The sequence below is a fragment of the Oenanthe melanoleuca genome, chromosome 4A (genome assembly GCF_029582105.1).
Source record: "Oenanthe melanoleuca isolate GR-GAL-2019-014 chromosome 4A, OMel1.0, whole genome shotgun sequence".
In the NCBI taxonomy this organism is placed as follows: Eukaryota; Metazoa; Chordata; class Aves; order Passeriformes; family Muscicapidae; genus Oenanthe; species Oenanthe melanoleuca.
In genome coordinates this window covers 6,096,437-6,108,767 of record NC_079338.1, presented here as the reverse complement: position 1 = coordinate 6,108,767, position 12,331 = coordinate 6,096,437, and the positions used below count along the sequence as shown (strand labels likewise).

The window sequence follows — 12,331 nt, the reverse complement described above, 5'->3', positions numbered from 1 at the left end:
TTCAGGAAGTTTTAGTCTAACCTGAATTTATAACTCACTCCACACTGAGGCAGTAACATGCTCAATCAAAAGCAGAAAGTGACCAGAAGGTAAACAAGGGGAATCAGAATCAATCAGACTTTTAGAACTGTATCTATATGACAGGTCTAGGAGAAAGCTAGCTGGCTTTGTATCATACTCTGGGAGGTTTCATTATTGTTCAACTATTCCCAGAGCAATCATCAAATAATAAAAGTTGATCAAGAATGGATTCAATTAACCTGTGTACATCACTGAACAGGTCTAAGAATAAAAATCTTAATCTGCACCACACACAAACCTTAAAATTTTTAAGAAACTGTTTCTTCCTCCAGAACTAAACTGCAAATCAAAAATCATCTTTTCTATTTTTGAAATATGCCCGTATCAATATTTGTATTTTTTACATTCTTATACTTCCAAAAGTTAATTTAGAGTGGAAGAAAGCATTCTTATTCCTCTTGTCTCAGGCTTAAGTGACCCACATGCTGAAACAAGTTGTAAAGAAACGCTTGTACTTACATTTGCCTTAAATCTTCAGGAACTGCCAGTTTGATTTTATGAAAAGTATCTTTTGTTGCAGGTTTATTGGGGTTCACAGATCTCAAACGCTCAATTGTGACAATTTCGTTGTACGTAGCATCACAGGCTGCATATTCTATTACGTAGAACTGATATAAAAATAATAAAATCATCCAAGCCACATATTTTATGACATGAGTGAGCATTACACCATTAAGGAAAATGTACTTTTGTTAACTGTACAAGTCAAATTTGACTTCTCAGGTTGAGGTTAATGGTAATTGCAACTGTCCTAATCAAGAAACTCTCAAAAAATGAAGAGAGATTAGCTCAAACCACAGTGCACATTAATACTTTAACAGAAAAGAAAGAAAAAAGTTTAAGTAAATATAAAACATATATATGTATATATGCATACTCCTACCTCACCCTTTATCATTCTCACTTTAGCCAACCACCAACAGCAGGGTTCTTTTTCATTTGCCCTGGAATAAACCTGAACAAAATACATACATTATATTCTTAAAAGACATCACAAAAGCTGACACTAATATGATCAGGAACGACATAGGAACAAAATCCAGCAAAACATCATAGTACATAAAGTCTCTCAGCATAACACAGAAAGCATGTAACAGCAAGATTGTATAGATAAATAATAATAAACAATACAGTGCCCTATCTACTGACATTAGCTACTTCAGTCTTGCATGCAATCAAAAGAGAGATAATTCAGACTTTTACATCTGTTAATATTTAATCAACAATATTTCTAATTGTGTGTAAATCTGAGGAGGTTGTACCAGTGGGTGAGGAGGAGGTCACACATCTACACTTCTTTAGCACATACATGTTATCAGCCACATCCACATTACAGAAGTTTTGCTATTTTCTTATCTTTCAAATTAAAAACTTACAGAGCATGCAAGCAAAATGCAAATCTTGAAAGTTCAAGTTCTTTAAATCAATTATAAAGGCAAATGTTACAATTTTATAAAATAAGGAGGTTTTAGGAATATGTTGCTTTGAAGTCAATCTCTTTGCATATACGTAAGTATTTACATATACACATTTTTATGCATACACACATATAATGAAAATTATCTGATTCAGTTGGAAGCTTTGGTAATAGAGACATTATTACCTCACAGCTTAAGAGCTACAGTTTATTACCTACTTCTGAATTGATCCAGTCCTAAAAAGGACTGATGTGTAATCAATGCAACACTATTCATGTCTGTAAATCAGTATATTTGTAACTCAGCATGGAGGTCACGGTACATGGAATTTCACATGGCCTTTTGTGGTGCATGGAATTTGCATGGTTTACTACTGAAACCCTGGGTTTGGCGATGTGCCTGACACTCTGTTTTCTGCAATACCTGGAATCTAAAAAGGTGACACTACTTAATGTGGAAGCAAACCTTCCAGTGGCTTGGCTGACATTTTTCACATCAAGTTCTCCCACTTCTCAAGACAAGAGCTGTTAATGGAGCATACACACCTCTACTTCATCGCTTTCATTTATGTCTTTATTATAACCTGCAGGTGGTGGGAACCTCACATCATGGAATGGGATTTGCCTCTCTGGTTGCCAGCTACAAACAAAAACACATTGAATGGTCTAAATATTTAATCTTCTTTGTAAACAGAAATCAAACATTTTTCATCCATTAATTTTACAGTTTCAAAATCAGTGCAGCTTTAATGCATATATATATATTAAAGGTAATATGATTCAACATATACATAATAAGAAAAAACACATCTAAATGACCATTAAGCATCTTAAATGAAACCCTGATGTCACCTGCAGTCTTTTGAATCTTCTAGTAGAAGTTCCTCCTCTATTTACAGGTATGGTTTTTAACCCCAACATTAGAAACACAGATTAAAAAATACTTCATAACACATTTGGACACTTCCTTCAAAACAAGCCTGTATCTTCTTTTTCTTTGATTCTACTATGGGTTATGAAAATTTAATCAGTATCCAGTCTGAATATAGTTTTAATTTTCAGTTTCTTTAATGGAGACTGGATAAATTTAGTTTCTAGATCAGAAAAACTGGTATTCATCACTTATCTATAGAACAAATTTTGTAATAATGTAATCTAAAAGTAAAGCAAGACATTCACATGAGAAAGAGTCACTAATGGTACAACTATTGACTTACTCAAACATGGGTTGTCATCACGTAAATTCAGTAATCAACATGATTATCTTCCCAGCAAAACCTATGGTTTTGCACTTGAAAGTATTTAAATTATTAAAAGCATTTATACAGAAATGTCACAAACAGTAGATACTAAATGTAACTTTAAAACATGTCAGCAGCAACTTTAGTGTATCTAATATACACTACTCTACAGTAAGCCATATTTAGGTCAATCAATAGCAAGGTTGATATCCCGTCATTTACAGGTACATCAGAAAAACACTTACTTGTTTTCAAATGAAACTGTTATTGAATCTTCGTGCACGTCCTTTACAAATGCCTATGGAAGAAACAAAGTACAATTATGGTATGCCTGCAAAACACTTTTGCCCAAATATTGATGAATCTCACAATAAAAGTATGTTTTAAAGTCAGCCTTTTAAATTTTGCAATAGACTTATGTAAAACACATACTGAAAGCTGAGAACCTCATTGGGTTCATGACTGCCAGTGCACTGATAAACAAAATGCCTCCTCAGCTATGAAGACATTATTTCCACTTTTTAGAAGCAACAGGGAAGGTTAGTAGGAAATGACAAGACAGTTCAAGAGTTTAAAATGTTTGATTTTACAATCACATTTAATGTATAGACACAGACACAGAAATTAAACATCAGTATTCCTCAAAAAACAAACGAAATCAAAGCCCATAAAACCTCCAAGCCCCGTCTCTTCTCTAACTCAAAATACATTTGAACATTACATTAGCAAAACTAATCTATATCAACTTCAGCAGAATCTTCCCCATATTTACTTAATCACATTATGTCTGTTGAGCACAAACTTCAGACAGAAGGGGCCTCCCTTCCCCTTTTCCTGGGGGATGGACAGTAGTTGTGCTCTCCATGCCACCACAAAACAGAGAACACAGAATGCAGCACCAAGGGCTCCTCCTACCTTATGCACTCAACTGACAGATTTTTGATTTGATCAATGTTTAGCTTAAAGCCCCAAATATTTACCCCATTCCCTATCTACAAAACAGAAAGACCAGTGTACTCAAAAAACTTTGGGATTTACCAATGAAAATATTTTTCTTAGCTTGAAAAAATGGAGGTCACAGGTAAACCAGGGATGAAGAGATTGTGAGGGTTTTTTTCTTTATTTTTTAAAGTACCTCTATGAACTTCTGAAACAAGTTGCTGAAGTGCTGAGTATTCCAACTAATATCAGTCCACACATAGTATCATTGCAAGGTAGGTAGATAAAAGCCCATGAGCAACAAAGAATAGAGTTTGCCCTACTAATGGAGATCCACTTTAGTAGATAAAAATATTCTCAGTAAACTGAAAATAATTTAGCAGCAACTACCACTTAGAAGAATCAGCTAATGAAGTATGGAATATTTTGTTATTTTCCATTTTATTATTCTTGCCCTTGCAAATTTCCAAGACAAGAAGAGATCTTATCCCTTAAAAAAAGGTAACAGTCTCTATTATATGGAATCTAAATGGTTTTTAAAAAATTCTTTTGCTATTTTCCCTTTACAAAATATTCAAAAATATTTCCTGAGTTGAAGCAGTATCTCAGTATCAAAGAAAAGCAAAATCTGATGACTAATACAGAGTCCCAAGAACTGGCTAAAATTAAGTGGTACATGCACATGAACATCATCACTCAGAGCCATTCAGTACAAGGAAGAAACCATCCAAGTTGATAACTGAAAAATAACCAACATCACTGCTAACAGAAGTCAAAGGAAAGCCACAGTGACAACAGTAAAAAATTATTTTACATCTTGCTTGCCTCAATACTCTTAAGAACAGGACTTTATTACTGCCAGCAAGCCAAGGAGACTTTAAAAAGTCTCCAAATGTATTTCTATAATTACGAATTTCAAAATTCCAAATTCCTTCAAAAGGGATTGCAAGCACAGGTCGTATTTTTCAAATACATAGTAAAAAGAAGACCTAAGACCACATCTCAAGATCATGTTGATAGCAGTATAGAAATGGTATTTACACAGAGACAATAGAACTCTCAGTTGATCATTACGGATACTGAACATTTAGCTTATGTTTCATATTGCAGTGTATTCTGTAATAAGATTCCAGAACTGGTTATGCATTTGAACAATACAATGGTCGTCCTGACTCATTTCACAACATTACACATATCACCTTCAAAAGCTTCACCCACATTTCTTCCAATGATTGTAACGCACAACTTAGAAGCAGCTATTCTTACAGAGGTAACTGAAATGGATGCCTTTAATACCTGAAAAACACTATGATCACTATCAGATACTAGGTATGGCTCCTTCGTGCCACAGACTGGACGAGGATTAATAGTAGTACTTGAACATTTAAAACCAGAGATTATTTTACAAAGCAAATTCAACAGAAATAATATCAGCAACACTTAATAGCCTTCAGGAAAACAGGTAAGAGTTAACAAAACCCATGCCCTGAGAAATAATATTTTGATACTTAATTTTCTCATATTTATAAAATGTCAAAAAAGTCACCTTTCCTTGTATGTAAGATATTTTGAGTGAAGTCATCACCTCTGTGGTGATGAAAACACCAAAAGGTGTCCTAAACAGCACTCTGAAAAAATGACAGAAAATGGCAGAAAAATTCACAAGCACAGCGGCAAATAGCGGGACTACATCTCATATCCAGAGAGAGATGGAAGAGAGCTCCTAACATCCAACTCACCTTGAGCAGAATCCTAGGGGCAAAAGCAATATACCTCATTAAAAGTAATAATGCTAAAACCTAACATTAATAAGTAAATCAGGATGTGCAACAAATAAATCTAAGTTAAACTGAAGACAAACCTTCAAATAGTTTAGCAATTATGTATTGCTAAAATACAACAGTATTTTAAAACAATAAAGCCTGAGAGACATAGCTGGCTGAAAGAGGAATGAACTACACTGTCGTGTTTCAGCTCTTCTTAAACAGTTCTTCCACATTGCTTTGGTCACAACCGAGAAATCGGAGGAAACCTGCATCAGGAACACAAGTTAAACTGTTGACCTAACACAGGTAGCATCAACAGACACTGCCAGGGAAAACTACGAACTCGAATTTCTTTAGCTTCCACCAAGTTTGGAAGAGTCAACCACAGAAACAGATAAATACCTGGTTTTCACTTCAGTTTGGCCATAAACATAGATGTCATAACAATGTGGGTTTTCTTTTAATTTATACTCTCACAAAATTACAAAAGTTCACTGGAATAAATTTTTAATTAATTACAAAGTGAACAACACCTTGCCAAATACCTAATTTCAAGTATGAAATATATAACACACTTCTGCACACCTCTCTGTGATATTTATGCTTAAAAACAACCATGCAAAATATATTAATGACTATTAATACAGTCGTTATTATTTGGTGGTCTAATCCTATCTATCCAAAGAAAGGGGATTTTCCTTATTTTTCAGTTACTTGTGACAGAAAAATATCAGATACTTATCACATCAGTTTACAATTGTCTAGATCACAGCATTATGTCAATTTTCCTCTAATATAAATATTTAAAGAGATTTGTAGTACAAAAATGTATTTGGACTCTCTTCCACTATGCATTTAAATTTGTACACTTTCAAGTACAAACAGAAAAAGTCTGAAACATTTCTAAGTTTTCCTTAAAAGAACCAAATATTCAAGCAGCAATGCCTTTGGAAAATCAAAATTAATACTTATCCAAACTGTTTGGTTGTCTTGTTTTTGTAATACTTGTGAAATTAAACACAATGCTAAAAAGAAATTAAGCCTTTAACGCAATAATCCGAATTCACAGACACAGGACAAACTAGCCCCAGATGTCAGTAAAGGTAGAGAAGAGGCTCTGACCTCACACAAAATATCACAATACAATAATCATTCATCAGCCTTTTCTAGATAAAGAGCCTAAGTAGGCATGGAAATTCAAATATAAAGCTGCAGATATGTGAATTTAAAATGCACCCCCATGAAAAGACAGAACAGCGACACAAAGATGAAACACCTCAAAAACAAAGTGAAACTGGATGGAAGCAAAATGAGGTAACAGGACAGTGAAAGACTGAAGCAGCTGAGATACCACTATTGCTAACAGTAGAAGAACCAAGAAAGAATGCACAAAAAAATTCTGTGAACAGAAGTGCATTTTATAATGGCAAAGGTTGATTCTTCTTCCTTAATGTGGGGAAAAAAAAAAAAAAAAAAAATCTAAGTTTTCTACACCAGATTTGATTCTAAGTCACATAAAGCATTTCATTTCTCTTCATACTCCAGATATAATTAAGTAAAAAAGTTTATAGCATGGCACTTCTCAAACACATAAGCATTCACATTCTAAGAATGGCTATATGCCGAATATACTGTCTAAATGTTACAAATTATTTGTTAAAAAAATAAGAATTATTGAAAACACCTGCATATTTTTTATTTTTATGCTAAATTACACACTTCAAAGGAAAAAAGAAAGGCTTTAGCTGCCATGAGATTTTTCTTTTTTTAAAGTCTGTTCACATCATCAGATGTGAGCACTGTCAACCATTTTAATAAAGGAGGATAATTAACTGCAAAAAGGAAAAGTAGGGAAAATACGCTTTTTAACATACAAAAGCTATGTTGATAACAAACGTGCATCTACTGTTAGTTTAACAGTTCTGTAACATTTCATACCTGTTGGAAGGAGAATGTCAAAAGGGAACTCGGTGTATAATCAAGTCTGAGAAAGGCTGGACATACAAAGGAACAGAATAGGGAAAGAAAAATAGTCACAGAAATGGTCACCAGACGAGGGAAAAGCGTACAAGCAGTCATCCTCAGAAGGACTCGAGCAGACAGGCTTGTGAACGTACAAAAAGATTGGAGATATTGGCTGAGGGTGTCTGTATGGAACAGTGAAAGAAAAAAATGGATACAGAGGGCAATAGGAACAGTTGCTAATAATAGGAGTAATAAAGTAATAAGAAAGATGAACTATATTATCAATTGTAGCTTGAATGAAGTTACCTATAAAACCAAGCAAACAACAGCAAGGTGCTGAAACTACTGGGATAAAAAGTGGAATATTTTCACAAGGCTATATAGCAAGAAGTGGCAAAAATGGGGTTACAGACAACATACAGATGTTAACAACAAACACCATTCCAAAACTGACTGCTTCATCAACAGGATGCTTTCCATCTTTAGCAGAGGACATAAGAGAGAATCACTCCCAAACTGGAAAAGAAAAATCAATCCCATGTTGGAAACGCATCCAGCATGTCCCATTTTGGAGAGAAATACCTAAAGCTAATCCCAAAAAGATTAGGCAAAAGCTGTCTATTAGTCTTCTGTGAATAAGAATTTCAAAACCTGATTTACTACTCCTATACAAAAAAAGATGCGTGGAGATATGTCCTAATACTGCACATCTTCAAGATTTAGTTACTTGGCTGTGAGCTGCAAAAACAGCATTTTCCTCCCCTTGGATTCACAGTCCTGGTGGTTTGTTGAACCAGTCTTCATAAAATAACTAAGGAAATCTAACATTTTCTTTCCAAGGATTTTGGGCCCAACCACATAGCAAGTCATGACTAAGCATCTCTAGGTAGCAGATTGTCAATTATCCCTGAATCATGCCCACTTACTGCACTGTGCTTTCCATGGAATAATTCATCTTGGGCAAGGAGGGAAAAAAAAATCATGAAAGTACGAAGTATTCACTAAGCAGTATTTTAATTCCATTCAGAAAGAACTAGCCTCCACTACAGCAGTCACATTAACACACTCCAGGATTCCAGTGCACCTGACCAGGATGAAATTTAAATTCAAATAGTATGGCTGGCTATGAAGGCATACTCAAACCATCTCCTATATTTTGGGTGGGATATGAATCCTCTGGATCAATCTCAGAAAATACTGGTTTATTACTTTTAGTAGGGCTTAGGTGGGCAGTTTTGTACTGTCAAGATCCAGATGCTGCTGGATACACTCAAAAATTGTCAGGTCTCCTCAGAGAGGCCTACAAGAAGGTATGAAAAGCTGAAGCCACAATTAGGTGCCTACTTAAGCCACTTCATGCCATCCTGACCATAGCAGCCTCATACTTCTCCGCCTTCCATATCTTAGTATCAAGAGAGATGTATTTTTCCAAGAATTTTACAATTCTCATTAATTCAGAATTATTCAAAGCCAAAGAAATCTTCACCAGTTATCAGTAAATCATGGGATGGAATAAAAATTGTTTTGCTTTTGGTTTGTTTGAAACATTACTGCCGTAATTCACTTCTCAGGAGGTTCCTTAAAGAAACTTTTAAAATGAAAAAATAGAATAATCCAGTAATTAAATTCACACTTGACATCACGGCACACTTCTTGTTATGCTGGGTCAACATTCATTTTTTATAACTGAATAGACAATCTATAAGATGGGCATAAAACTCACAGGAAAAAAATTAAATATATTTCTTTATAAGAGAGTGATACTCAGACATTACAATGAAGGAAAAATCTGTAAGTAGAATTCAAGTAATTCAAACTACGGAAAGCTAGAGGAAAATTGCTGGTTTATACTGAACATTATTGCATGAGAGTGTAAAACAGCTCCCACTTTCTTATTCTTTTTAAAACAAGTATGTTGCCTAAAGAGGTAATTCAGGTGAAGACAGATAAATACATGTACCCATTTTTCTCTTTAGAAAATTTAACCAAAGCTGCTTGGCTAGTGATAAAGAAGAAACAAAAAAATTCCTGTCAAAATTTCTAAAAGTTAAAGGACAAACACAACCATACTTTTTGGGGCAATGTCTGTATTAGAATCTGGGTACACTAAATCATGAAAAAGCTTCCATAAACATATACACAAATGAAGCTTTCACCTGCACACAAGGGGTACAGGGCCCCATGGTGTCAAATTTGAACATGAACAATATACATTTCAGAAGCTTTCAATTCTCCCAGGTTTATTTGATAATATTTCTCACAGAATACACCAGATCATTATTACCATCATCTCTTTCACATTACTGTGTAACTACTCTTAATTTGATAAAAACCTCATTAAAAGTTTTACTGTGCACTATATTTACTCCTTCTGATACTTTCCAACCAAATACTGTACCTTTAAAAATGTAAAACTGATTTTTAAAAGTGCTAGATTACTTAATCCCAGGAAGCAATATACAGATCTAGTACTTTGACTACAACACTGTGACCTCACAGGATGCTTATTTACCATTGATTTGTATCACATACTTTTTTAGGAAAAAAAAAGATTTTCAAAATAGAATACTAGCACATGAATTTTAAAAATAAGCTTTTAAGATGTCTTTTTTTCTTAGAGAAACTTGGAGGCACTGGAACTGTATCATTTGGATATCTACCTGGCTTACCACAGGAACATGTGAGTGTGAAACTCTACCCGGTTCTTCATTGCTAACATAAATATTGGATGTCGCACAATAACTAGGCCCAATTTTTAAAGTCCTAGGATCATTTAAACCATGGGAAACTCGCCGGAACCGATCCATGGCTTTTCCTGGTATGTTGATAACAGGTCAACGAGAACAGGCCCAAACCTACAACAGTCGAATTTTATTTTCTGTAAAACTACGAACTGTAGCCTATTAACAAGCTGATTAATACAACCCAACTCATGCAAAGCCACACAATACTACACGGTATTAATAAAACATATTCAGCGCTCGTATATTCAAGGCTCAGTGATGGCTTTATTAAGCACAAGAGCTTCGAAACCAACATGCAATGCTACTAAGTAATTTCAGTAAGAAGTACATTTGATATCTACATGTATTTAACGACTCAGCACAGATATACTTGGCCAAGCAATGCTGTCTTTAATATCACTAGGCAGCTTCCCCTGCCATGGCATTAGGAACAAGAATCCACCACAGCATTTCATCAGGAATGTGTATTAACAGAAGGCCCCCCTTCTCCCCGCCTTGCAGGCCGTGCTCATGCAGTCAGCTCTCCTGGACACCCGGACGACGAGAGAGACTTTCCTTAAGTAGCGACAAAAGCTTAGGATTTAGCAATTAATGCCCCATCCCAGCGCTGATCCTCGCTCAGCGCCGGGACAAGGCGGCCCCGGGCGCCCCTTCCCACAAAGGGGGAAGGCCCGAGGCCTCCCCGCTCTCCCTCCTTATCGGGCCTCGAGTCCTCTCAGCCCGGCGGCCCCGGCTCGCTCTCTGCGGCCACCGCGAGGGACCCAACCGCGGCCTCCACCCTTGCCTGGCTCTCCCTCCTCCTTGCTGCCCCAGGGCCTCCGCTCTCCCTCAGTGCGGGGAGGAGGAGGAGGAGCCGCCGCCGCCTCCTCCTCCTCCCGCTGCCGTCCCCGCTCCCTCCCCTGGGGCCCGGCCCGGCCGCGAGCACCCGGTACCTTGTAGAAGGCCCCGTTGGAGCCCCGCACCTCTACCACCAGCTCCTCCATGTTGTGCGCGGTGCGGGAGACCCGGGCCCGGCGCCGCCTCCCTTCCCTTTCTCTGTGCCGGCGCAGGCGGGGGAGGAGCGGTGTGTGTGTGCGGGGCGGGGGCGCTCGGTTCACGCTGAGCCCGGGGGTGTGGCCGCCCTGGGCGGGAGGGGGGGCAGCGCCGGGGGCTCCGCTCGGCGCCGCCGCTCCGGGCCCGGGGCCGCCGGAAATGAAACCGAAACGGCGGCGGGCGGCGCGCGGGGGGCGCGCGCGGGGCGCCCGGTTCGCACGCGAGCGCTCGGGGCCCGTGTCACGTGACCGTGGGAGGGGCGGGGCAGGAGCAGGCCCGGGGCCGGCGCGCGCCGCTCGCTCGCCCACCCGGAGACGCCGCGGCCGCCTCTGTAACGGCCCCGCGCGCGCGCAGCCGCAGTGGCGCGGGACGCGCGCGAACCCGGCAGTTGCGGGGCCAAGGTCCCGCCTCCCCCGCGCACCCCGCCCTTCGCGCGCCTGAGTGACCGGCACTGCTGGCCAATCAGATCGCGCGGCCTGACCGGCGCTCGGCGGGGCTTGCGGCACCCTCAGCCAGGCCCGTATGGCGGGGGGTGTGTGTCTGTGTCCCCGTGTCCGTGTGCTCTGCTCGGCCCGGGGCCGAGCTCAGGCAAGGGCGATGCGAAAGGTGCTGAGGCCCCAAACGGCACTGAGTAACGGCCCCAGGGAGCGATGGCCGTGCGGGACCCGCGGCGAGGCGAAGGGAATGACGGGCCGAGGAGCGCGGGGGCTGCTGGGATCGAGTGGGCCATGGCGGTCGGGCCCGTAGGGTGCGGAGTCGGTCCGCGAGGAGCTGCCTTGGGGGCGAGAAGGCTCAGCTGTGCAGTGGGCTCTCCGTGCCTGGCCATAGCCAGGAGTTAAGAATAAATGTGAATTGAGCACGCACCTTGAGTCCTGGGTGCACTTTTGGGCACCATAGTGTAAAAAAGAGCTAAAGCTCCTATCTAAAGGAGGCCACAAGGATGGTGAAGGCCCTTGAGGGGAAGCTGTGGGAGGAGCAGCTGAGGGCAATTTGTCTGTTCGGCCTGGAGGAGACTGCGGGGAGACCCGATCAAGTCTGCAGCTTCCTTGCGAGAGACAGACACTACTCTCCATGGTGACCAGTGACAGGATCTGAGGGAATGGCATGAGGCTGGATCAGGGGAGGTTGAGGTTGGATATCAGGAAA

At 39.5% G+C, this 12,331-nt stretch overlaps 1 protein-coding gene across 4 annotated transcripts in view; it reads right to left on the bottom strand.

Moving 5' to 3' along the window:
• FMR1 (fragile X messenger ribonucleoprotein 1) overlaps positions 1-11,539 on the bottom strand; it is a 29,498-nt gene extending 17,959 nt beyond the window's left edge. Inside the window, exons 1-5 of one of the 4 annotated variants that reach the window (XM_056491331.1) lie at positions 11,086-11,539; positions 2,985-3,037; positions 2,045-2,138; positions 965-1,036; positions 541-689 (exon numbers count right to left, since the gene is read on the bottom strand). In XM_056491331.1, coding sequence (XP_056347306.1) covers positions 541-689; positions 965-1,036; positions 2,045-2,138; positions 2,985-3,037; positions 11,086-11,136 — 419 coding nt within the window. In that variant the 5' untranslated portion in view covers positions 11,137-11,539. The remainder of the gene's footprint in view (positions 1-540; positions 690-964; positions 1,037-2,044; positions 2,139-2,984; positions 3,038-11,085) is intronic. The other 3 variants (XM_056491330.1, XM_056491333.1, XM_056491332.1) reach the window with 3 other exon arrangements.
• Positions 11,540-12,331: the final 792 nt, after the last annotated feature.